This window comes from Platichthys flesus, chromosome 11 (assembly GCF_949316205.1).
Source record: "Platichthys flesus chromosome 11, fPlaFle2.1, whole genome shotgun sequence".
In the NCBI taxonomy this organism is placed as follows: domain Eukaryota; kingdom Metazoa; phylum Chordata; class Actinopteri; order Pleuronectiformes; family Pleuronectidae; genus Platichthys; species Platichthys flesus.
The window spans coordinates 16907466-16933601 of NC_084955.1; the positions used below are offsets into that span (position 1 = coordinate 16907466).

General features: G+C 43.0%; 1 protein-coding gene across 5 annotated transcripts; it reads left to right on the forward strand.

Annotated features, from left to right (window-relative positions):
• The first annotated feature begins 128 nt into the window (after positions 1–128).
• Positions 129–25413, forward strand: LOC133965292 (CUGBP Elav-like family member 3). 5 transcript variants are annotated; one of them, XM_062399768.1, is made up of 14 exons: positions 129–750; positions 1570–1819; positions 3263–3345; positions 18025–18073; positions 18413–18541; positions 18650–18729; positions 18992–19147; positions 19586–19730; positions 20019–20168; positions 20267–20335; positions 21214–21318; positions 21464–21607; positions 21733–21896; positions 24242–25413. In XM_062399768.1, the coding sequence occupies exons 2-13, from the start codon at positions 1675–1677 to the stop codon at positions 21858–21860; spliced, it is 1383 nt and encodes a 460-aa protein (XP_062255752.1). In that variant the 5' UTR covers positions 129–750; positions 1570–1674; the 3' UTR covers positions 21861–21896; positions 24242–25413. The 5 variants fall into 5 exon arrangements, with proteins under 5 accessions (XP_062255752.1, XP_062255754.1, XP_062255753.1 ...); XM_062399770.1 differs by having other exon boundaries at positions 21470–21607; XM_062399769.1 differs by having other exon boundaries at positions 20267–20329.
• The last annotated feature ends 723 nt before the right edge of the window (positions 25414–26136 follow it).

Below are 26136 nucleotides of genomic sequence, written 5' to 3' on the forward strand. Positions count from 1 at the left end.
CGGCCTCCTCTTCTGTGCGAGGAGGGGGAGGGGGAGAGAGAGGGAGGGGGAGAGAGAAGGGGAGCGAGGGAGGGGGAGAGAGAGAGGAGGGGAGATACGGTAAAGGACGTGAGAAGCCAGGCAGCCGTCAGAGGGGAGAGACGCCGAGAGGAAACCCGCACGATCCACCGTAGACACCGAGAAGACGAGAAGAGCCTCCGTTAACCGGCCGGAACAGCGACGGCGAGACCGAAGATAAGAGCGCGAGCGACTTCACACATTTGGAAGTTAGCTAGTTAGTTAGTTGGTTAGTTAGGCAGGTTACCACTTTTAAAGGGAATTTAAATAGAAGGGCTAACGTGAAAGTGAGAACTTACCAGCCAGCTACGAACGCGTTTATTTATTTAAAGCGTTAAGAGGTTTCAGAGGCGCCGGGGACCCTTCGCGATTTTGGGACTCACCTGCTGCCCGGACTCTCTCCTCCTCCGCCACCTCCAGACCTCCGGACCTCCAGTGCGGGACCACGGGGCTTTTTATTAACTGAAAGAAATAAAACACACAAGTGGTGTGTGTTTGTGTGTGTGTGCGGCGAGGAGCAAGGAGGAGATTGAGTGAAGCACGCCCGGCACAAAGAGCATCCAGAGCGGGGAGGAAGGAGGACCGAGGCACCGAGGGAGCGCGGCGGCGAGCGAGGACAACACCGGGGACCCGACGGAGGAGAGCATCCCTCCTTTCAGGCAGCACGGAGCCCAGAAGCCACAGCTGTACACGGTAAGAGCTCCGTGCGTCTTTCACCGTGTAGTTTGGTTCTGGTGGGGGGGCAAAAGTGTGTAAGAAAGCGTGTGTGTGTTGTGTGTGTACATTGAAGGGGGGGGGGGGGGGGTGTCGGACAAAGAGCATGACATCCGTGTGTATGTTCTAACCTACAGCTGGCTAAACAAAGAAACCGCTCCATAGCAGGGATTTACCCCCATTCACGTTCCGTCTCTTCTCTCTTTTGCGTTCAATAATCCTAAACGCATTTTATTCATCAAAACATATTAATACATATATACACACACGCACAAACCCAAGAATATTAATTTATAGATATTACATATTTTGGTGCTCAGGCCGAAATTGCCATTATTGTTTTTTGATTGGCTAATTAACATTTGCATAATTGTTTTGCCAGAAGCCACTGGAGCCCTTTGTCATCACACTGGGCAATAAATACTCAAAATAATCGCGCTGATCGCTAATTGTCTTTACATTTATTTACATAATGGGGGAACATATTTTATAAAGTAAGAGCACATAAAAACATTTTTTTGCAATAATTCAGGTTTGTCATGTTGTGTCATTTAACCGTTAATCTAAAATATTGTTATATTATTACAAATGTCATTTCTAAACATAAGCCCCCAAGGGAATACAATGATAAAGATAGTGATAACGTTACATTTTTTTAATATATCAGGTGTATTAATTATGATCAGTTTATTTTGTACCTCAAGGCACTAAATGAATCGTGCTATAGTTGATTTATCATTAGTTCTGATGAAGATCTCCCTCTGTTTTCTTTTTGCCTCCACCTCCACCATGACCCAGAGACCGGTCCAGCGTCAGTTGCTCCTCTCCTCCAGGGATACCTGCTCCTGATCTGTTTGCCGCTCGGCTTGTTCAGTACCCAGTCGCCCTCTCCACTCTGTCCCGATGAAGGAGGCAGACGCCATCAAGCTGTTTGTGGGGCAGATCCCCCGGAATCTGGAAGAGAAGGACCTCAAGCCCATTTTCGAGCAGTTTGGCAAGATCTATGAGCTAACTGTGATTAAGGACAAATACACTGGCATGCACAAAGGTAGGTCTTGTCATTATAACACAGGCTAAACACAGACAAATATACAAATAGATAGACAGGTAGCAGATAACAGATAGATAGACGTGTGACAGCAAGGCAGATAAGTGGGTAGATTTTCCTGCGCTGGTTGTTACATGTCTCCATGGAAACTGTCACACTTCCTCTCGTCTTCATCTCCTGTTAACACTGCACATGGGGATCATGATCAAACTCAGTTACCTCACGTATCAAAAGAGCTTTTATGCATGAGTATGATTGAACCCAGAGGCCTTTGTAGAAATATATGGAAATTTGTAAACATGCCTGTTTATACACAATAGACTAAGATATATAAAGGTGTGATTTATAAGTTAATGGTATATTTGGTTGAGTGTTCTCTAAACCATAATGACCTTTTGGATTGTGGCCAGTTCTAACAAAAGGAAAATACTACAACAAATATAAACACCCTCTCTCTCTCACAAACACACACAAGCACACACATGCTGATTTGGGGTCCTGTGTGTTATGAACCAGATTAGGCTGTATGCTCCAATCAGTGTAATGGGCCTGTAAGCCTGGGTGACACAGGGGAAAGAATCTGTTGTTTTGAGAATCCCCACGCTCAGAATAAGCCTCTCATAAAAGCAATGAGATGGGCCATAAGATGCATGCATGTGTGTCCGCGCGTGTGTATTGTGTGCTCTCCTGTGATTGCGCCCTGTCTTTCTGTGTGTATTTTATTTACCTTCTGGAATTATGTTGAGTCATTCTCAAATCTTTACATGTAAACTCTGTTCGAATGTTTCCTTCCTAATGGTCAAATCTTCTCCTCTTTACTCTGAACTTACATTAGTCTCTCTGAGATGTCACCAGGATGCTAACCTGATGCTAATCTTGTTGTCTTAGTGCTGGTGACAGGTGTAGTAAACAGCTCTGGCCAGCCAGCTCTACTACCTACCCCTCCCTCACACACACAGACACAGGTACAGCACGTAGGAAAACAGAGGGAGTGTCTTTGGAGTGATCGTGAGGCATGCATAGTGGTCGGTATCGGGAAAGGAACCTGACTGTTCCCAGCCCGTGAGGCCTTGTTAGCCCAGCGCACGTCTGTGGTGCTGTCGTGTGCTGACTTGTGCCGTGCCGTTCTGAAATGTGCTGTGCCGTGGAGTGTCTCTCTCTGCTCTTGAGTGCATCATCATGGTGTTGTCAAGTACAGCTACAGTGCATGCATATTTATATATTTAATCCTCCCGCACAGTCAGCCTGGTGAAAATTCAGAGTAGGTGACAAGTAATCAGGGATGGTATCAGAGTAAGGTCACGTTAAAATTATTTAAATGGTGTGTTTCTATAAGGGGAGTGATACAGAGACAGATAAAGAAACATTTTAAAGCTTCTCACTGAACTTTTCTATCTTCGCCCCTTTTCTTTCTCTTTCTCTTGTTCTGTCTCCGTCTGACAGGATGTGCGTTCCTGACGTACTGTGCGAGAGAGTCGGCACTGAAAGCCCAGAGTGCTCTACATGAGCAGAAGACATTACCAGGGGTAAGTACACATCACAAACACACACACTAACATGTGTCTCGGTGCACAATTCACACTTGTGCAATGACACACACAAGCTTGCATGTACACTCACATCACTGCCCACAGCCCCCTCCCCTCCTGCAAACACAGCCGCTGCCAGCTACCTTGTCTACACACACACACAAGACACAGTGTGTGTCTGTCCTATCGGATGCTCCACTCTCATTAGTAACACCATGACATAACACAACATAACATAACAGCCAGCAGGCATCTTGCTCCTAAGGACAAACACCCCCCCTTACCAGAGCCACATAGGGTACTCAGTGAACATCATCATCTCCATTTCTCTATCTTCCTCTGTCCCTCCATCTCTCTGTCGGTCCCTCTGTTAGCCTCCGGTGATAGCTCCCGCCCCGAGAGTGTGTGTAATTAATGTGGCCATTCCCCTTTGTCTCATCCCAGTCTCCCTCGGTCTCTAGTGAGGGATCGTGTGCTGCGGCTGGGCAGGGGCAGGACACTGTTCATTATGGATGGGGCACTGCGAGATCTGTGTCTGTCTCATGGGCCGTACCTCTCCGGCGCTCCCTTTTTTTCTTTCTGACCTGGTTTCCGCTGCAGTTAACAATGGATTTAACAGTAACTGTTTTGGGACATTTTGTCATTTTAACCTATTTCTTAGACCAAAAGTGGTGTGTACTTCCACCCAGACCTGACAGAGAGCTGTGAAAGGACATTTGTAGGGATGATATTTCCCTCTAGCTTTATCTGAACTTAGATAAACAACAGTTTTAACAGAATGGTGAGTTTACCTTTACCATCTCTGAGGTTTTCTCTATCTCATTCTCTCTGTGTCACTCTCTCACTGATCCGGGTTTCAGCTCCTGCACCTTCTCCGCACGCAGGGCCACTGATAAGATCTCTATGAGAAAATGGTTGGAGGAGAGCCTGAAGAAAGGGCTTTGGGGGGAGGGGAAATGTTCTGACACACTCCAGCATAAATCCCTGCATACATACATATTGCGATCATGCATCCGTTTTCCATGCAACTGGGAAATGCCTATGTATTCATACAAACACATTCACATGTAAACCAAGCCTGTTAACAATGACATTAATCCAATTAGTGCCTGCTGAGGGGTCTGACCTTTCTGCACGAATCTCCTTTCCACTGTCTGCTGTGACTTCACACACTCTGTCGTGTGTCGCCCTTTATTTTCTGACTCATCCCATAAACACTTTACTTTATTATCTTAACGCCTGCGTTATTAGAAGGTAGTTGCAGTGAGTTTCTAATAGCGTGGACACATAGAGGAACCATTTTCAGGGAGGATACTCATTAGCAGTACAGATTTATTATAAAGACGGCACACAACAATCACAAGCACTGCTCCCCTGAGGAGGAAAAGTACTGAAATGAGGGTGTGGCTGTTATGTGCTAGGTTTTCAATAGGGCTCAACTATTAATGAGCAACATTACTGTTTCTGCACATGGCTTTCCTCGAGTTGGAGTGTCCTGCTTTACCCTTAGTTGGTGAGAAAGAGATGTTCTCTCCATTTGCGGCCAAAATAAGATCAGAAGAATAGAAACAAATATCTAAATAAGGATCTTGTTAGTCCAATTATTTTGTTGATTAATAAAAATTAATGGAGGTTTTGAACGCAGTTTTCCACAATCTATTCAAAGCACTCACCTTTCTCAATCCATGTCTTTTCTTTTTAATTCCCTCAATACGCTGTTGATCTGAAATGTTGTGTTTTATTGAATCAACATCTCATATCTCCAAATTATTACTTTGGTGTATTTAATTTAGCTTTATCTTTCTAAGGTTTATCGCTTCTGTCACTTTCCGCCACCTGTCTATACCATTCCTCTGTCCTGTGAGTCTTCCTCTTCCGCCTACTCCCTGGCAGCTGCCTTCTTTGACAGGATCTAGAAATGACTTTAGAGGATTTCTCCCTCTCTTTCACTCATCCTCCCATTGTCCCATTCTTTTCGCTTTCTGCCTTCCCTCATTCCAATTTATCTCTCTTTTTTCCCCCTTCAAATCCACTCTGTCCTGTGTTCAACTCCTCCCCTCACGTCCTCCACATTCTCCGCACCAGTAGAATATTACAGAATGTTCCCTTCACTACCCCCCAACCCTTTCATCACTCGCTCCTTTTCCCCTCTAAAATCTCTTCATGATATTCCTCTCTCATCCTCCCCCCTTTTCCCTTCCTGCTGTCTTTTTCTCGTTTTTTTCCCCCTCGCTGCACACTCACGCTTCCTCCTCAGATTCTCATTTCACAGTCATTTATGGTAACCCTTTTCCTAGTCCTCCTCTCGACGTCAGTCCTCTCTCCACCCCCCACCACCACCAAAGCAGTTCCTCTACTCCTCGTCTCATTTCCCCTCCTCTTGATTAGTTGACCTTTTTGACCGTTTCACACCCCCATCCCCTAAATCTCCTCCCCCTCTCTCCCTATCCCCGGCTCCACTTGTTAAGCTGGATGATTAGTTTCTCGCAAACTCATTTTCATAGTCCGATCGTAGACTCACCGTGGGGCAAGGGTTATAAGATGTGTGTGTGTATGTGTGTGCGCGCTTGGGTAGCCTTGGATCACTCTTAATTGCAGGAAATGGTGGAAAGTCAGGCACCTCATACAACATTGATAGAACTGTAGCATCACACATTCATACAGATGTGATTCTCTTACACCCATGGCCAAGCAATTAAGGTTTGGTGACAAATTTAGTGCTACAAAGTCAGTCACTCAAAGGAACTCACATCAGCCAGTATATAAATGGAGCGAGAGAAACACATATAGATGAAGAGAAACTATACCACTAATGTTCCCACTATCCAACTTCAGCAGGGGCAGTAGATTGTCAGATTGGAAAGGGAGGAAAGTACAGAGATTGAGAGGGAGAGATGAACAGATGGACTTATCAGAGTGTCGCGTGCTTTGTGTTTAATTTGGAAACTGAATGGGAAAGCGAAAGCACAGAGGGAGCGGCGCGATGTAGAGAACAGCGAAGAATAAAGAGAGAAAAAATATGCCTTATATTAGTCACGCTGGCAGGAATCCATCAGTGGAACCACTAGCAGGTCCCACTGTAGCATACAGATGTTTTGGTCTATTCGATGTGGTGGAGAGATCCCCCCTGGGACATATCCACATGAAAGAGCCCATGTTTAGCCATCACATATCACTGCTTATTTGCATTTAAGAATTTATTTCCTCAATCGCATGCAGGTGTTGTGCCCATAGACTGGATAAAAAAATCTAAATGGACTGTTGAGAGGAATACACAGTGAGGTGACAGGACAGGACAGATAAGAAAATAAAAAGGACAGAAAAAAAAGTTATAACTTTTATTTACTGCATTATTTTCTCATAACTTTGGAGGAGCCGTTAGATCCTTAAAAATCTACACACGTGGCCTTTAATATACGCTCATCTCATTGCTAGGACGATTTTCATTACACACATAGGTTCATCTGTGGTTTAAGGGACTGGAGGCACAATAGCTTTGTGTCACGCCTGTCTCGTTAGTCTAGAGGGGGTGGCAGTGTGTGTCTAAGGTCAGAGGTCAGGGCTCAACCTCTCGTCAACAAATTCAGCGGGGCTGGTCTCCGAGTTGTAAAACTTTTCATCCAGGAGAACCATTAGAAGGACATGACAACTCCCACGAGTGCTCGGACAAAACATTAACTGCTATAGTGCAGACAGAATGGTGACGCGCGCGGGGGGGGGGGTTCGGTTAAAGTTTTATGAAGAATGTCCTTTATTCATTTCTATGTCTTTTTGTCAGTTTTCTTTAGGGCAGAATCTTTATTATTAATAATGTACGAGTAACACGATGTAATGATGTACCTGTTTGTGTAATGTGACCTGGTATGTGAGCCAATCAATTTTGCATTTGGCTAGGCTCTGGCTTGTTTGCCATTAACAATTAGTCTGCATTGAACAGAAATGCAACAAATCTGTAATATTTTTTAAATATTAAATGAAAAAAAACTTGTCTCAGCATTCAGTGGACTTAACCTACTTGCAAATTTGATGATAATACTCTCTCATTTCCGTTTAGTAGCTTTTCTCACCTCAGGGACACTCACAGACACAGTGCTGACAGTCCCTATATACATGCTTACATGCACCTTTCAAAACTGCACACAGTCACAAATAACTGCCCATCCTCGCTCACACACACACAGAGAAAATTTACTGTAATAATTAATACAACTGTCCTTGCCTCATACCTAATCCCCCCGATCCATCCTTCCCCCCTCTTTCCCTTGTTTCATCAGGCCACGCTTCACTCCCAGCCCATTTAGATTTTAACCTCATATCTCCTACCACTCTGTCTATCGCTCCAACTCTCCCAAGCCTGCTGCCGCTGTATTTCCTCCCTTATCTTTTTCTTTTGTTCTTTGTGTCAGTATCTCTCTTTCCATTTAATCTGCAACCTCTTCCCTCTGCATTTATCAGTTGCTCTATCTTTGTAATACTTTAAACGTAAGTGTCCGCACACTCACGCACATAAATACATAAACATACGTGTACATGATTACACACGCAAACATGCCCGCACACATCTGTTTGGTCACGCTGGCATCCGCAGATCTCAGTGTATGTGAAATTAAAGTGTGATAAGCAGCTTACCAGGTGTGTGTTGTCACGCTTCACTGCTCTCCAGGCAGCACTCTGCTCCCTGTTCTTTGATTAGAGCCAAACTAAAGCACGCTCGCACACACACACACACACACACACCACACCACACCACACCACACCACACCACACCAAACACACACAGACACATATCATACATCCAATAACACACTGGATGCCTACTGAATTATTAAAAAGGCAGAAGAAGCGCTACAAGACAAGTAGTTAACAATAACTGATACAGCAGAGGATCGATACACTTATGGAAAATATAATAAAGGTTTGTGCCGTGGATATTGATTAAATGCATTTGGTGTGACAGCGTTCTGAAGCCAATAAATTAGAATTATTCCATGGCTGGTGCTGGTTTGTGCAAACATGTCAGGGGCTGCTATGTATTTTATTGAGCCTGGATCGAAGAGAGAAGGAGTGAAGTTATTTATGTCTTGGGCTCAGAAGGCTACACTTAATACTGTATGCATGAACATCATGGACTGAGCCGGGTACTTGCAGGGTGCAGTAACAGCGGCTCAATAGTCAGTTCTACTTCTTTACAGTAACTTGTACATCAATTAATTCTTAAAGGAAATTAAAATACAATCATCATCATTATCATCACATGGAACATGACATTTGGGTTCATTGACCAAACCAGAAACTGCGTTATCTCATTAGTATGTCAGTAGCGTTACGAGACAGGGAAGTTAAGCCCAGTGTTTTCATGTGTCCATCATCCAGCACTTGTAGTTGATGTTTATCAGGTCCCCTCGTGTAATATGTGCATGTTGTGTATGTTCTGTGTTGTGTTTCCATGTGGAATCTAAGATGCCTGGCAGGCAGTCTCCCTATGGGGCAAAGCTATGATGAGCAATTATCCACTAGGGCGACTTTGTAGGCTAATTTAGCATATTTATGTGGTCAGCAGCACTGTTTACTATTCCCCTTCACTGCTTACTGCTGCACTTTCAATTTAGAACAGACCCCAGCTCCCTCTCACACTCTGTTTATCTTTTATTTTCCCTCCGTCTCTTCTTCCTCTGCCATCCCTCTGCCTCTATCTCTCCCCGCCTGATGGGGTTTGTGATGTGTATCGCTTCCCCCCTCCCTTGTGCTGTTTCTCTATTTTTATCCTCACTGTGTGTGGGATGGGAAGGGAGTAAGAGAGACAGGTGTAGAATCAAGAGTGTGCGTGCGTGACAGAGAAGTCGAGAGATAGAGCAGTTGCCAGAGAAAGTGAGACAGTGGGGGTATATGCAGAGCAGAGGGGTGTTTGTGTGGGGTTGTGTATAGCTAAGACCAAGAGGGATTTAGCCTGTTTGTTTTAAACAAAAGTCTTTGCTGCGTGTGTGTGTGTGTGTGTTAGTGTGTGTGTATGTGCTTGTGATGAGTGTGTGCGTGCATGTGAGTGCATTTGTGCATTCAACATGGAGGGAGAAAGAGTGCCTGCCTCATATTTCACCTCAAAATTGAGGCAGAATCTAATCATAGCCTCATAAAAGCCTGACCCTGGAGAGCGCCCGCCTCACTAAGGTCCAACACACACGCACATGCACACAGAGGAACATTTGTATCCTGGCCAGTTTAAAAAATTATGTTTGTGTGGACACATGATTACCAGGGTATGTCACTGTTCACTGCCAAATCCTTGTCTCTCAGATGCTGAGCTCTAAAGTAGCCCTAAGTTGAGTTGAGGCCATATCTCACACCATCTGTTTTGTAAATCCAACCGGCTCCAAAAAAAAAAATCTGCACGGCCCAATTTCCTCAATCATAGAATGAAAAAGAGTATTTAGTCGCAATTAACACTCATCATTATTGCATCTGATGGACTCATCCAAGCTTTGTTCCTACAACGTATAGCCGGCTTCAGACCCTGCTGCGTGAAGTGCAGCACAGGCAGCTTAAGCGTGTCCATTAAATCCTGGATTCACACATTGGCTTACTGCAAGCTGCACACTTAAGGTCATGAATCTGGAAATCAAAGCATGTCCAATGAAATCTTCATATTTAAAGTAGATGTACACAATATGTATATTACAAATTAACAGCTACAACCTGGAAGTGAATTTGTCAGATTATTGTAAGAACACAAGGAGAATGTCATTTATGTATTTGGAGGAAAATAAGTGCCAGAAAGTAGACTGTGCCAAGAAATCACTTAAATACAGTGACCTTAGCAGATGCCCAGATCTCAGCGTTTGCACTCGGGTACGGCTTTGATCAGCGAGCAGTGTCACTGATGTCCAGTGCCAGATCACATAGCAAACATCCCTCCTTTTTTTTTGCTTCAGTTACTGTAACATTTGCTCTTTCATTTCCATTTCCAAGCAGAGATCAGTACTCTTCTGGAGCTGCCAACTGCATGCATGTCCTGCAACTCTCAATCTATATCGAGAGAAAAACATGACTTTAAAAAAAAAGAGTGAATTGAAAGAAGATGAAGATGCTCCCAGATAAAGTGCTTTGAATAAGACATAGATGCCTAAATTATGCTTCAGTCAAAAGTGGATCCTTGATTCTCACTTGATAACTGAGGCAAATTTTTTTTTTTTTAATGTAATCATTTACATCTACATTTTCTGACTCTAAAGTTGTATCAGTTTATACAAACCTGAATTTCAAAACATTCAATCCTGTGCAAATTGCATTATTACAAGTCACGTATGACTTTGGCATGAGTTGGCATGTTTCACGCTGTGCATGTGAGACTGTTGTACTAAAACCTACAGCTGGCAACCCAGACACCTTGTGTCAGCATGTCTGCGCTGAAATGAACGTATATCACAGAGTCCACACAGAGGGGTAGTGGACGGGGTGCTGAAGAAGTGTGAATTAATTTGAATGAAAAGGGGGGGGTGAGTGGCTGTGAAGGAGGGCCATGAAGAGATTTGGAATAAATAGGGTGGTATAGACAGGGAGGGGGCAGGGTGAGACAGGGGAGGAGCAGAGGAGGTCGGGTTAGAGGGAAAGAGGAAACAAGACAAAAGTTTGCTATAATGAGCATGGAGGAAGGGGCAGGCGGGGGTTGTGTGAAAGAAAGGTTTTTTGGGGGGGATTGGGGGAGTGGGAGGCAGGCCGGGTGCACTTCTGTCAGTTTAAACAGAGACATCTGTCAGAGGGGGCTGTGTGTGTGTGTGTGTGTGTGTGTGTGTGTGTGTGTGTGTGTGTGTATGTGTGCGTGTGTGCGTGTGTGATTAGGTGGGCAAAGGGGATGACAGGATTGCAGTTGCACCTGGGGTGTGACCTCCGCTCGCCTCTCTAACCACACTCCAACCTGCTGTCTACATAATGGCCTTTTCACACTGACCAAAGGGAAAAGCTTGAGCTTTATACCAGCAAATTACACTGACGTAGATCACCACACACAATGCTCCGGACAACAACAGAGGGCAGGAGAATAGGTCAGCAGTGTGTGTCTGTGTTCTTTAGTCTGTTAATGTGTGACAGGAGCCTTGCTTGGATAATGCACTTTTGAGCATGAATGTGGGTCTAAACCAAGCAAGTTTTTATACAAGTTTAGATTTTTATAATTTTTTATTTGGATTTTACACATTATAAACTGTGTATATGACTTGGCACACTGTGTGTGTAGTTTATTACATTTTAGATTTATAGATATTTCTCTCATTTAGATGATCATATAATTTCTAATAAATAATCTCGAAATATAATCTTGAATGTAATCTTAATACTTGCTGACTATGCCCTGATTGTGTGATTACATGTAATTTTGTCTGCAAGTAGTTTCAGTCTTACTCCTCAAAAAAATCACATCCCTTCTCTATATGTGTCACTTGCAAGGACCTCATTGAAAAGACAGGACAAAAGTGCAGTGTAAAATTGTAAAAAATATACAAAAGAGTGAATGAATTTAGCTAATTTTGTACTAGATTAAGTAAGATTATGATTTACTGTTATAGAGTAAATCAGACAAATCCATTATGCAGTTCAAGTGTTTGCAGACTAACACAAAGTTTGCCTTTTGAGTTGCTCCCCAAGAAAATAAATTGAATAAAAAACACATCAAACACATCTTCATAAATATTTTTGTTCCTATGTACCAGACACTTTAGAAGTCAGTGTGATAATTTCTTCTCGGTTCTGCTGTTCCAAGAACATACAGTTAATTTGCATATTTGTCTTGCCTTAATTGTATGGGCTCCTTCCTGACACTCTAACTGTTGGAGCATCTGATAATGTGTCACTGGCTCCGTATAGAATATAATCGCAGGGAATATGAGATTTTTGCAATCATGAATTTGTATGGCTCTGAGCAGCCTTTTTGATTCACCAGCTCATTTCCCAATGGACTTACACTTCCTAAAATAGAAAGAAGGTCCAAGTGCATAGGTCTACTGGTTATCCTTTATAGTGCTGTTGGATTATGTGGACTAAATCCATGGGATCAAATTTCACTGAGTGCTCCACCGCTGCATGCAGAACGTTCTCATTTGGGTTTGACAAAAACGGCATAATATTATAGGGATCAACAGGGTAGTTAGTTCTGCTTTATGCTTGGTTTGCTACCATTACTATGGAGAGTGATAAAGAGGAGAAGACGCCGATAGAGAGAGGGGAATATGTTTGTAATCCGTGCTCCAGTAGAGAGACTGATGAAGGGTTAACTGCCAGATAAAGTACTGAGCGGAGGAGAAGGAGGGCAGACTTCTCAGGTGTGAAGAATGGAATGAGAGAGAGAGAGAGGAAGGTGGGATGAGAGCAGGGGGATGGGTCGCTCAGGAGCTTGTACTATGGTTGCGGGCCCCGGTTGCCAGGCAACCGAGCCGAGTGAGATGCCAGGTTGCTAGGTAACCTGGGGGATGCAAAGCCTTAACGTGGAGCGATAGAGAGGAGAGAGAGGTGGGGTGGAGCTGTGCTGCCGGGCTGCTCCACCTTCCCGCTCACTCACTCTCTCTCCTCTCTCTCTCTCTCTGTCGCTCAGTGTTTTCATCCAGCTGTGACACAAACAGCTCAGGTTCATGACAGAGAAATCGAATGATACACACAACTGTTTCACTGAAACATAAACACACTCTAACACAACACATTATGGATTATTCTCACACAGATGATAGACACCGAGGAGCGGAGTAAAAAGCAAATGAATGGATAATGAGATTCAAATGTTGTCTTTAGATTTGTCCATCATGATCTATATATTTCTGCCTTTCACGGTATCACAGTTAAGTGTTATAAATAAGACCTTGGCAATTCTGCTAAATTATATGTTTAGTTTGTTAAATTAAAATATATTAGCATTAAAAAGCTAAATATTAAGATTAACCAAAATATTTGGGATTTTTATAAATTCTTGCTTAAAAAAACAACTCAAACAATAAATGTTTTTTAACAATAAATTGATCGTAAAAATTTCACGTGGAGTTGAAACATGGTTTATTTTACATGATTTTGAATTTAGAATGCATTTTAAGAATATTAAGGTATCCAAATGGATTTAAATGTCTTGTCTTTTAAAAGCCTTAAAAATCATGTTTTGTGTAGAACAGTCTTCGAGAGAGAGCATATGGGGTTAACACTGCTGCTATTTAGCTCAATTTTGGTTTTGTCAAATCAACATATGGCTTCACGACACTGATGATAATGAGTTTGTAGGCCTGCAAGGCATTTTACAGCACTGATGGAGAAAAAAATGAGAGAGCAAGAGAATGACATGCGATAAAGAAATGAATGAAATAGAGAGAGTAGGAAAGAAAGAGAAGGGATGAAAAAAGAGAGATGCCGTGTCAGGGTATGGAGGGATTATGTAGCAGAGTGGAAAGAGGGGAATTGAGGATAGCGGAAAGGAAGAGGGAGAAATAGTGAAGAAGGGATAAAAATAGTTTTTAGTTTTTTTAAGCACTCTACAGAAGGGGGTTGAAAAGGAAAAGGTTTGTGTGCGTTTTGTTTGTATGAGGAAACAGATATTTAGGCAGTGTTTTTAAATCTCTCTCTCTCTCTCTCTCTCTCTCTCACACACATCATTGTCTGTTGTCATGGTGTTAACTGTAATCTGTTTTAGATTTATGTTTGTAGGAACATTTCAATGTTTCGCTGGCAAATGAGACCAAAAAGATAACGCTGATTTAATGCTGTAATTTAATCCATGTTCCAAATAGTGTATGTACACACACATCTACAGACACACACAACGCCTTACCCCAGGATGTGGTGCAATGGTTTGTTCCAGTGATTTTGCGTAGGTGGGGGAGGGGGTAGAATACGATTTGATTGGATAATCCAAGGATTTAATATCCCCTAATCCTGGCACAATCCTCTCTGTATTACTGCAGGGAGCAAGATTAACTGTATGTGTGTTGTGTGTGTTTGTTCCTGTGTGCACGTAGGGGTGGGCGCCCTGGGAGGGGGCAAAAGTGTAGTGTATGCTGCATTTGCGTGTCTGAGTGTGCACATGTGGGTGACATGTACTGTGTTTGTATTTGTGTTAGCGCCACAGCATGCAAATGGAGCTGTGTCCTCATCCAGGGTTTGGCCATGCGTGTATGAGGACGTGCCTCCACTGAGTGCAAGTGGGCATGCAAGCTCACACACGATCATATATCATATATCTCGCCCTCATGCATCGCCGCGCCGCTGCTGCTCACATACGAATCCACTTCCCTCAGAGATGCAGAAACTCTGTCTCCCAGCGAGGGCTTCTTAGTATGCAGCAGGACGGATGAAACCGGGTTACTGTATTCAGCCAGCTCTTTGTACGTGCACGCGTTTGCAGATGGTTACTGTTAATTAAGTCTCAATTGGAACGTGAGTAATTAGAGAATAATTGGACTTGAAAGGAGCGTGTGGCTGTTCATGTGTGTTGGAGAGAGAAAGACAGAGGGGAGTGCAGTGTAACTGACGAGCAGGGACTGTACTTTATTTGCATTTTTTCTCTTGGGCTCAAGGGAATTTTAATTACTCTGCTATAATATAGATTCAGTTCCTTCACCTTCTCTCTCGCCTTCTTTTGCTCGGAGCCATCTCACACACGCTTCCTCCTCTGGATACTCCCTAGTCTCTTCATAACACTCACACATTTCCTGTCCTGTTTAGTTCCCTTGTTCTCGTTCATTTTTACTGATGCTCGATGCATATTTGTCCCACATCTTTACAACTCACGCAGCGAGGGCAAAAAAACTGCATGAAGCCAGCGAATCAGTCCACAGCACAAATTCTTTGTTTATCTGAAGAGCACAGCAGTCGCCCTTGGCAACCAGCATCCTTGTTTACCTACCCAGTGTGCCGTCATACGATTGCCATGACAACTAGGTGGTTGCCATGCCAATTTTCCGATGCCATTGTGTTATCTTTGCAGTGTGCACATCTCACCAGCTGCTTTTCGCTATCTCCTCTCGCTACTCCCATCTTTCTTTATGTACCATAGTCAATTTATATTCTGTCAATACTATGAAATATCAAAAGGTCAAACACATGCACACACACACTCAGTCACTGATTGAAAAGCCTTGATTGATAAGCCATAGCTTGTAATCATTAGGTCTTTCTGTTCAGCCCGTTTTACGCTCACAAGGATGAGCTTGAATAGGCCTAATGAAGGAAGAAATGGAAAAGGTGATGGATGGATGGAAGGACAGAGAAAGGGTTAGTGGACACAAATCTTGTTACAATCAGCCTGCTGTACAACACAGCCCAAAATCAATGAACAAGACGGGACTGATCGATGAGTTGATAGGAAAAGATGGATGAACAGCCGTAACACCAGCACTGGGATATGATGGATGGATGGATGGATGGATGGATGGATGGATGGATGGACAGGCGGGTGGGTGGTTGTGTGGATGGACACGGATGGATGGATGAATCCAAGGTCACAGAAAACTGTTGGGGTGGCGTGTGTGTGTATTTTCTGAAAGTTTATGTTGAAGCTGACAGCTCAAGTCAATAAAGGTGTGGGGTTAAAAATGTATATCATCTATATTCTATAGTGTGTGTGGGTGTGTGTGTGTGCGTGTGTGAGCATGCAGATGTGTGTCTGTGTGGACTTGTGTCTCTGACTGTGTGATGGCCTTGCCTTAGATCAATAGCCTTGTGGTGACAGCTAAGAGCTGATTAATCAAATGTATGGATCAGTCTCTCTCTGCTCTGCCCTCTCCTCAATTACCAGCTTCATTACATTGCCTTAACACCCCACTGGGACCTTTCTCCATTCTTCCTTCTCATCCCATCCCTTCCCCACCCCCCCCTTCCCGACGCTTCTCTCTTCCGCTGTTCTTCCCCTCTGAGTTTTTCTCCTCCCTGTCTTTGAACCACTCTTCATAGATGCCAAGACCAGTAACGCAACCGCCGCTACTGCAAATCACATTTTGACTGGCAGTGAGGCAAAGCATTAATTAATACCACTTTCCACTCTGCCACAACAGAGAGAGCAACTTTAAATCTGAGTCCGACTGATGTTGATAATTATAAAAAAAATTAAAGTAGGTTGTTTTGATTTGGCTTTGTCACATTTCACAGCTTGGATTGGAAATGAGAGTCTACTTGACAAAACATGTTGTCGTCTTCTGTCTGTTTCTTTTTTACTTTGGGTGTGTTTCTACGTCTCTCCCTGCCTCAGTCCATCCCTCTTCTCTCAATCCATCCTTTATCCGTCTCTCCCTTCCTTGCACTTCTGCCCTCTTTTCTTCGCCATTATTCTGCAGCCTTTCTCCTCCCCCACCACATCCCTTTGGCATTAACACTTTGTCTCATTGCCTCCATGCTATGACTAAGCACTGTGTGTAGTATGTTTTTGTGTATGTTCGAGAGACAAACCTGTGTATATGTGGAGACAGTATTCAGACTATCTGCGTGCATGCATGCATTAACACTCCGGGCCATGGAGCTCTGTAGTCGTGACATTTTTTAGTCAGAGCAAGTCACGACTGAATCACGCCCCACTCCTCCCTCCTCCTCCTTTTTCTTTCTATTCTTTTTGAATCATCCTCTCAGAGTCCGCTCTGCTTTCATCCTCCCACTCAGTCACTGTCTCTCTCTTTCCCTTCTCATGTAATGCTTATTTTTCCAGCAATTTCATTCACTCTCCGGGTTCCTCTTGGCCATCCAGCTGCCCTTTTTAGTCGGTCGAAGTCAGTTGGGGTCCCCCAGGCCTCTCACTCTCTTTCTCTCTCTCTCTCCCTCAGTCTCACGTTCTCCATCCCTTTATTTTTAGCTGACTGCTCCTGTTCCCTTCACACTCTTGTCATCCCATCCCACTACAATCTCTCTCTCCGTGCCCCCCCCCCCCCCTCTCTATCTCAGCCTACTCTTGTCCCTCATCTAATCCTTGGTTCTTCTGTAATCCAGATCAGCTGGCCTGCATTCTTAATCTCATCACTTCTCAATCCCCCCCTTCATTCTTTGTGTGTGCGGGGGAGAGAGAGAGTGAGGGAGAGAAGTCAAGATAGTAAGGCTATATGTTTTGACACAGAGAAGACACCAGACTGGGACACCTGTCACATGTCATCTGCTCACCTTAATTTATCAGGGTCTAAAAAGCATGTGGACACACACACACAGACGTATCTCCATGACTTCAGAGAACATTACTCACAATAATAATAATTTCGTGGAGACATACCTTGACCATAGTGACTACTTGGCTAACCCTCCTTAACAATAACCTTCATTTAACATAATCCTAACCTTTTAGAGACTCTCCTTTTGTCCCCATATGAAGACAAGTCCCCTATTATGACTGTTCATTAGTGTTGTAATTAGTTTTGTATTGTTTTGTTGAAGAACACCTGTGTAGTAAAGTGTCTCCATGTGATGAAAGGATTTGTCAACTGAGATCTGGAATCTTTTAATTTGTAATACCTTTCCATCAATATCTCTATTTTCTTTTCACATCAAACTGTCAGACACAATAATGCAAATGTTGATAAGTCTGTATTGCCCTTGTAAATAAATAGACAACATATATATAAAACCATGAAACAAATGTCATGATTATTTACTGTAAGTGCTGAAATGTCCTGTGTTAAGAAATATAAAGGGTGACTTGTTTACGCTGACCATCTGTGTTGCTGTTTGTTTGTTCCTCAGATGAATCGACCAATCCAGGTGAAACCAGCTGACAGTGAGGGCAGAGGAGGTGAGACACATACACACACACTAACACACACACTGTGACGGAGAGAAAGGTAGGTGTCAGTATGGATCAGAGTTAGATGGAGAATACTCAGTGGGGTTCTAGGAGGGTTTTTGTAAACACATACACACACATTTTCACACAGACACAGATTTCCAATCCCCTCCCTTATCACCCTTCTCTGAAGTCAACACTGCTCCCTGGTGGAGAAAAAATGGTGGCCTCCACAGACAGATAGCTTTCTATCAATGCTATTTTTTACAGGCTTATCATCAGAGCTGTGACCAAGTTAAGTGAAATAACATTGTATCTTTTCCTTTCCACGTGTTGTTGGTCTTTCAGAGGACAGGAAATTGTTCGTGGGCATGCTGGGAAAACAACAGAGTGACGAGGATGTCAGACGGCTGTTCGAGCCTTTCGGCAGCATAGACGAGTGTACTGTGTTGAGAGGACCTGACGGCACCAGCAAAGGTAGCATACACAAACACAAACACGCACACTGAGAAGACACGACACAAGCCACCACATTTCATTTATTAGTACTTGGTGATTTAATGCAGTCTGTGTGTTTTGTTGCAGGGTGTGCTTTTGTAAAATACCAAGGACACACTGAAGCCCAGGCTGCCATCAACAGCTTGCATGGAAGCCGCACAATGCCTGTAAGTTGTATGCATATGAACTTAATGATCTTCCAAAGATGTGTGTGTGCCTGGTGGGAGAGTTTACATTTAATATAAGTGATAATGTAAAGTATGTTTAACTCTTCTTTATTCCTGTCCTGGGCTTCCTCAATATGCTGGGTTAGGCCTAAACCCCATGGGACTCATATTAGGATTAAATGGATAGCTAACTTTAATAAATATGGAGCCCCTTTTAACAGACAGTTCTAATTAATGTGTGTCTCCCTCTCTCTCGTCACAGGGAGCATCGTCCAGTCTGGTGGTGAAGTTCGCTGACACAGAGAAGGAGCGGGGGCTGAGGAGGATGCAGCAGGTGGCCTCCCAGCTCGGCATCTTCAGCCCCATGACCCTCAATTACCCTGCCTACAATGCCTACACACAGGCGGTCAACGCACAGGCAAGCAGTGCTCGCACACACACAAACACTCACTGTACCACTCACACACAGCAAGTTTTTTGAGGGAAGTGCTGTGCTTATGAAAGGATGTAATAAGTTTGAAGAGGCTATCAGTGGTCTAATTGGGGCTAATGTTATTACCCAGACAACAGAGCATACGTCATCTGGCATTAGCTTTCCCGCAACACGCAACCATTAACCTACTGACTTAGGACATAATGGCCTTGTAATTAGATCTCTATTCATCTGTTCCTGTATCACTCCCTCTCCATGTCTCTTCCTCTCCCCTCTTTTTACTCTTTCTCCCCCCTTTTCCCATATCCATTCAACTGTCTCTGTTCGCTCTCTCCCTCCCTCACTTTTCTTCCCTCTCTCTCCTTCCTCCTTGTTCATTTTACCTATTTCCTTACTCCTTTCTGTTCCCTTCCCTGTCTACAGCTTGTCCAACAGCAGGCCCTGGTTGCCCAGTCAGCATACTTGTCTCCTGTGGCAACAGTTGCCGCTGTACAGATGCAGCAGATGGCGGCGCTCAATGCCAACGGACTCATCGCCACACCCATCACACCCATCACATCATCCTCGGGTAAGTTCTCTCACTCACACAAACCCACACACTTGAATTTTAATAGTCAGATACACACAGAGATGCTTTAGATGCTTTTACTTCACCAAAATAAAAGTCATCACAGACATCAGACTATATTTTTTAAAGTATCTCCCGTAAATATAGCAAGATAATTGCACTTATGATGCACAACTAAGGGTTTTGATGCCGTTTAAACAGGTGTCATCCCTTATGAGGTTTAGTGAAACAATTGCAACAGTTGCAATGAGATAGCTTGAATGTGTGGGGTGTGTACTATGTCTGTAGGTACAAACACTCCCCCAACTATTGCAGCAACACCTGTGTCAGCTCTCCCTCCACCATTAGGAGTGAATGGTTACAGCAGTTTGCCAGCCCAGACCAATGGACAACAAGCAACAGAAGCACTATACACCAACGGCGTTCACCCATATCAAGGTATATGCAAGTGTATAGACGTGTTGAATATGTTGATTTATTATCACTCAATTTGTATTTTTTGCCCACTGGTTTAATTCCATTTTCTCACTCTCCAGCTCAAAGTCCAGCAGGATTGGACCCTTTACAACAGGCATACGCTGGTATGCAGCACTACACAGGTTGGTGTATGTACAGATTTAATTATTGACATTTCATTTTTTTCTATACATATAATATATAGTACACTATGTTTTGAACAATGGACAAAGCCTATAAAGCAAACAGCATATTCACTTATAACAGAAACCTATAAGGTTAAAAAGCACTTTACTTGATCAACAGATCATGAGGCATACAAACAAAGTGCTCAGGTAATTCAACATGATCAGACAAATGCTCACTATATGTACTGGTGAGCAAATTACCTAGTGAGATAAATCCTACAGACCGGTCATAAGGATGGTCAGATGAAGGTCAATCCCTGAGTGGACAGTACCATGCTAGGGACATGTTCTCATTGTGGAGTGTTGAAATGGTATATGGATAAATGGAAAGTACATTGACAAAATCCCAAGGTTAATTCATGGAGGAAGCTTTGAAAGTCAAAGTTTTACTGTAACAACGCACGTTTGACCACGTTATTACAAATGTCAACATGTCTGCTTTTAGCTTGACCGCCATCGTGCTAAGGAAAGACGTTTTAAAGGACAATTGAGTCCATTCGTTTTGTTATGATTTACCTGATTTAACTGTAACACAAGACACATATTGATGGCTGGCGGCTGGTAATGATTAATATTGTCTGTCATTCCTTTTTGCCATTTGACATCATGTGATTTACTTCCATCTAGTTAAGAGGAGACTTTAAAGTGGGGAAACCAGACGGAGATCAATGGTGTCATTGTTTAGCAGACTTGCTCCATTTAGCTGTTACAGTTAATAGTTTTCACCTTCAGCAGGAGACGTTTCAGTTCAAACGAAGTGACTCTATTGGACGAAGCCATGTTGCCACCTGTTGTTTTTAGCCAATCAGATTTTGATACTGTCTTGTCTCTCCCAATAGCGGCATACCCTGCTGCCTACGGATTGGTTGGGCAGCCGTTCCCCCAGCAGCCAACACTGGTTGCCCAGCAACACCAGCAACCCCAGCAACAGCAGCAGCGAGAAGGTGATGTGACTTCCTGTCTGACAGGGTCCACACTCCTCTATTCAATTGAAAGTTGTTTATCACAAGGATTTTACAGCCAGGGGTCATTTAAAACACTTTGCCTAATGTGTGTTTGTGTGCATCTGTGTGTGTCTGTTTGTGTCAGGTCCAGAGGGGTGTAACATATTCATCTACCACCTGCCCCAGGAGTTCAGTGACTCTGAGATGCTGCAGATGTTCTTGCCCTTTGGCAACGTCATCTCGGCAAAGGTGTTTGTGGACCGTGCCACCAACCAGAGCAAATGCTTCGGTGAGAAACACAGACGGGGGAGAAAGAGGGGAGGGAAAGGGAAGAGCAGATGTAATGGGGAGAGGAAAGGACACTTTGTGGAGGAAAAACTCAAGTAAAATAAAATCCTTTTTTCTCTCGTCCAGGATTTGTGAGTTTTGATAACCCAGCCAGCGCTCAGGCTGCCATCCAGGCCATGAACGGTTTCCAGATCGGCATGAAAAGACTGAAAGTGCAGCTCAAAAGGCCCAAAGATGCCAACCGGCCGTACTGAGTGACCACTGAGAGGAGGAAGAAGAAATAAAGAGAGGTGAGGTGATGAGAGACACAGCATCAAGGGAAGTGGGCCGCTGTATGTTGGGGTAGCAGGCTAATGAAATTAGGTTAGTGTGGAGCAGTAACCTAAGCTTTGAGACTTAAATGTTAACTGATTGTGAACAAGTTAAGAGGAGAAGCTTACCATGATATATCAGTGAATAAACATTGGGTTACTCATTTAAAAAAAAGCTTAATCAAAAAGTGAAAATACTAAAGTATTGTTTTCCTTTTTATTTTCTTTCACAATCTTATTTATTTTCTTTCCTGCTGTTTTGATCTTTTCCTGAAACGGCAACTTACCTCACCCAAGACCCTTCCGTCCAATCATAATTCACGAGGACCCCATCGCTATGGCAATGGTTGCCTAGTGACCGATAAAGCCCTGATCCCCCCTTCCTCTCGCATTGTTGTAAGTTGATTGGTTGGCTTGTGTTTGGGTTGCTGTGGCGATTGATTGCCTGTGTTGGTTGCCTTTGGCAATTTTTGTTCCGTCACCTCGAGCAACCAGCCATGCGTTGACTTGCATGTCCTGTTGCTGTAGTGACCACAGACTGTGTTTGGTGCATTGTGACTTTATTTTGTATTGACCTGTGCACATACTGATCAATAACTGTCCATAGCCAGGACCGTCCTCAGAATCAATTGATTGGATTGGATATTTGATTTACTTAATCACTGCATAGTAATCTGATAAATTCTAGTAGTGATGGCCGTTAATTTTGCGCAGCTTTGTTTTTGATCAGTTTCTGTAGTGTTATGTTTGGTGTCATTTTTATTTGAACAAATTGTTTGGGTACAGTAGTGAGCGTGGGCATCTATGTGTACATATGTGTCTGTGTTACACTGTTAGTGTGTAATACAGAAGTGCATAAAACTTGGTGTATCGGTGTCTGTTTAGAGAGGTCTTCCAGAGGTTTTCATAGTTGACTGGTGAAGAAATACAGAGCAGCACTTCAGTTTACTGCACAATATTATTTAATTGTTGATGGAAAATTTACGCAACATTTACAATGGCCATTCATGTTGGTCAAGATGAAACGATAACAAAGTTTAAATATGGCTACAAGCCGGTCCTCAACATGGGCCGTGCAGTTTAGAGGAGAGAAGACCAGACAAGCCTTCGTAAGTGTAACGACAACAGCACACTATTTTTGGGTGAGCATGCATTTTGTTGGGCTGCACTGTGATAGGCTGAGTTCTAATCCTGGATTCTGATTTGTTTAATGTGGCACCTTAGTTTTTTGCTCCTTCATTTCTCTTTATTGGTCTCTTTTACATCTCCTATCACTGCTTTTGTGGTGTTTCCTCCCTCTCCCCTCCACTACCTCCTACTCCTCCTTCTTGTTCCCCCCTCTCTCTGTCAAGTTCTTTCTCAGCCTATCTCCACCCCAGCCTCCTCTTTCTATCCCTCTAGCTCGTGTTTTAAGGTAAAGAGTATGTGGTTGTCATGGTGGAAAAACAAGTGCCTCTTGCTTATTGGAGAACAGCCTTCAACTATAGGAATTCTGGGAGAAATGTAACACAGAGAGAACCTAGGATCTCTTCAGCTGTAGGTAAATTGAATCCTCCAAACAAACTAACTTTTACCAAAGAGGAGGAAACGTGCAGCTGCTGTCAAGTCAGTGTCACATGGCAGCACACATCATAAATAAAGGATTCTGTTTCTATTTACATAGAAACCTTGACACAGCAAATCCTTCTGGGTAATCAGAATGTTTTTATATGTGAAGTGGATCTGTTCAACTCTCACCCAGAATTTCTATACTGCAAATGCCAGAGAGTGATGCATGTCGGTAGTAGTGTTTGCTTGCCATGATTCAAGGCACAGGAGTGCAGCACATGCTCATCAGGTCACACACATTAACACATTATATGCCCAGATACTGGAGCATTACAAACACATGCACACACGCATACCCGCAAACACACATTGCCAATCACACAAGGACAGAAATGAAGGATTTTTCACTGTAATGAAATGCATGATCCAGACACTGTGTGTGTATGTGTCAAAGCACCATGATTTATTGAAAGACGGGAGCTTTTACGACTGTGAATGATGCCTTCTTGTTATACCTCACCAGGTTGAAAGTGAAACAGAGATAGAGTAGGAGCATCCTGAGGTGCAGTTTGCTTCAAGACGTATGAATGTAGTTTAGGCCATGCAGACAGAAGAAGCTCTGTGTGATGGGAGGGGCATGTTTGTCAAGATCAGACAGAAACACTGAGCTGCAACGTATTTATACATCTAACACGCCCTCCCTCCTTCTCTGTCCCTCTCTCTCTCTCCATGTTTATGTATCACTCCTTCCTCCCCCGACTCTCCCCCCTTCACAGGTGACCCTTCAGAGTCCAGCCGAGGTGGAATCCCAGGGTTCACTGTGCTTTCAGACTGTCTGCTACCTTTGAGTGTCTGGAGAGTGCTGCCACACACACACACACACAAAGACACAAACACACATACTGACACATATACACACACTCACACACTGCCAGACAAACACTCACACTGACCCACATGCACTCTCAACAATGAACCTCAAGCGGTACAAAGCTGATATACAAATGTACATAATGTGCACAAACACAAACACACACACACACACAAACACACACACACACACACACACATACACACATCCCTGCCAACACTCACACAGATACACACGGTACACAGGAGTCAGTAATCCCCATACAACCAAGAACTTGGTTTGACCATAGTCTGTGTGGAGTTTGCCAACAGGGTGTTTAGTTCAGTGAAGACAACTCAGAGTAAATGTGTGCGGAAGCTACTGATGAAAAAATGATGATATATCACTTCAATAGACTTTAACATGTCTATACCATGTCTATTACATGACAAATATAGAGGGACCGAACTTTCATAATAAAAAAAATGAAAAGAAAATACAAAAAAAGACAATTAAATGAGTAGGGTAGAGAGACTTTGGTGAAAATCCTAATGACCTGTAAATAATTTAGTTTACAAAGAGCAGCATTTAAAAAAAGAAAGAAAAAATGCAAAAAAGAATACTACTTTAGATAAACACTGAACAAGACACAGCGACATCATTATTATTATCATCATCATTATTATTATTATTATCATTATTACCACTAGTAACATCATCATTTGCATAAAGGGATATTACATTCCAAATTGTAAAATGGGAAATCACTAACCTATTTTAAATTTCTACTTAGATTTTAGGTGAAACACGGGGGGAGGGGGGGTTGCACTTTTATTCGGGAGGTTTAATATTTGAGCTATTTTTTATTTATTTACTAATTTATCAATTATTTTGTTTATTGAGAGAAGGGGTTTGAGTGGGTTGCAATATTTTCATTTTAGAATTTTTTAGAGAAACTTTTTTGAGAGCCTGTTTCTGTCAGACTCTTGCAATCGAGTAATTATGATGTATGTATTAATTATTACAGCAATTCTATTTATTTCTTATTTATTGAATCCTGTTTTTGATCCACTCTCTTTTTAAGTTAAAATAAAAAAAAATATCATACGAAATCTCCCTGTTGTGGTTTATTGAGTATTTTTGTGTTTTGAATTTGTGTAACACAAAAAGAAAGAGTTATAAAGAATTGTTTCATGATTGTCTTTTATGCCAAATAATTTGTGTTTGAACGATGCAACACAAAATAACATGCATGGAAACGAGAGCGCACATTCACCTTGTGTCCAGAGGGGGGAGTAAGTGGAGGGCATGTGATCTGAGGAAGAAGAGCTGATGTGTCAAGTTTGTTATCAATTGTATTCATTTACAGGAGCCGACTTCTGATTCGTCAGCAGAATTAAAGGGTGTGTAGTGTTATCAGTAAGAACACAGCTCCAGGAACTTTATGTCTTTTTAATATCAGGCCCAAGAAAATGGCATGCATCTATTATTTTTAAGCCAGAGCCACAGAGCTTGTGGTTATTAGTCATAAGATGAACAGCCTCACTGACCTTTTGACCATTTGAGGCTGCCACACACACAAGCACACTCTTACTATCTGGGACAAGCGGTTGGAGGAAGCAGACCTAAGGTCAGATTGTACCGTATGTCAGCCTCACAGCCCTCACATGCTTATTTTTAATAGATCATGGTTCACTAGGACATGGAGATCGGAAAAAGAGCCGTGAGGAGAGTGACTGACATTCCACACACTAAGAAGGCAAACGTTTACATTTAAGGATTATCCTTAAAGGTCAAGTGTTGTGTACACATTTATTCACC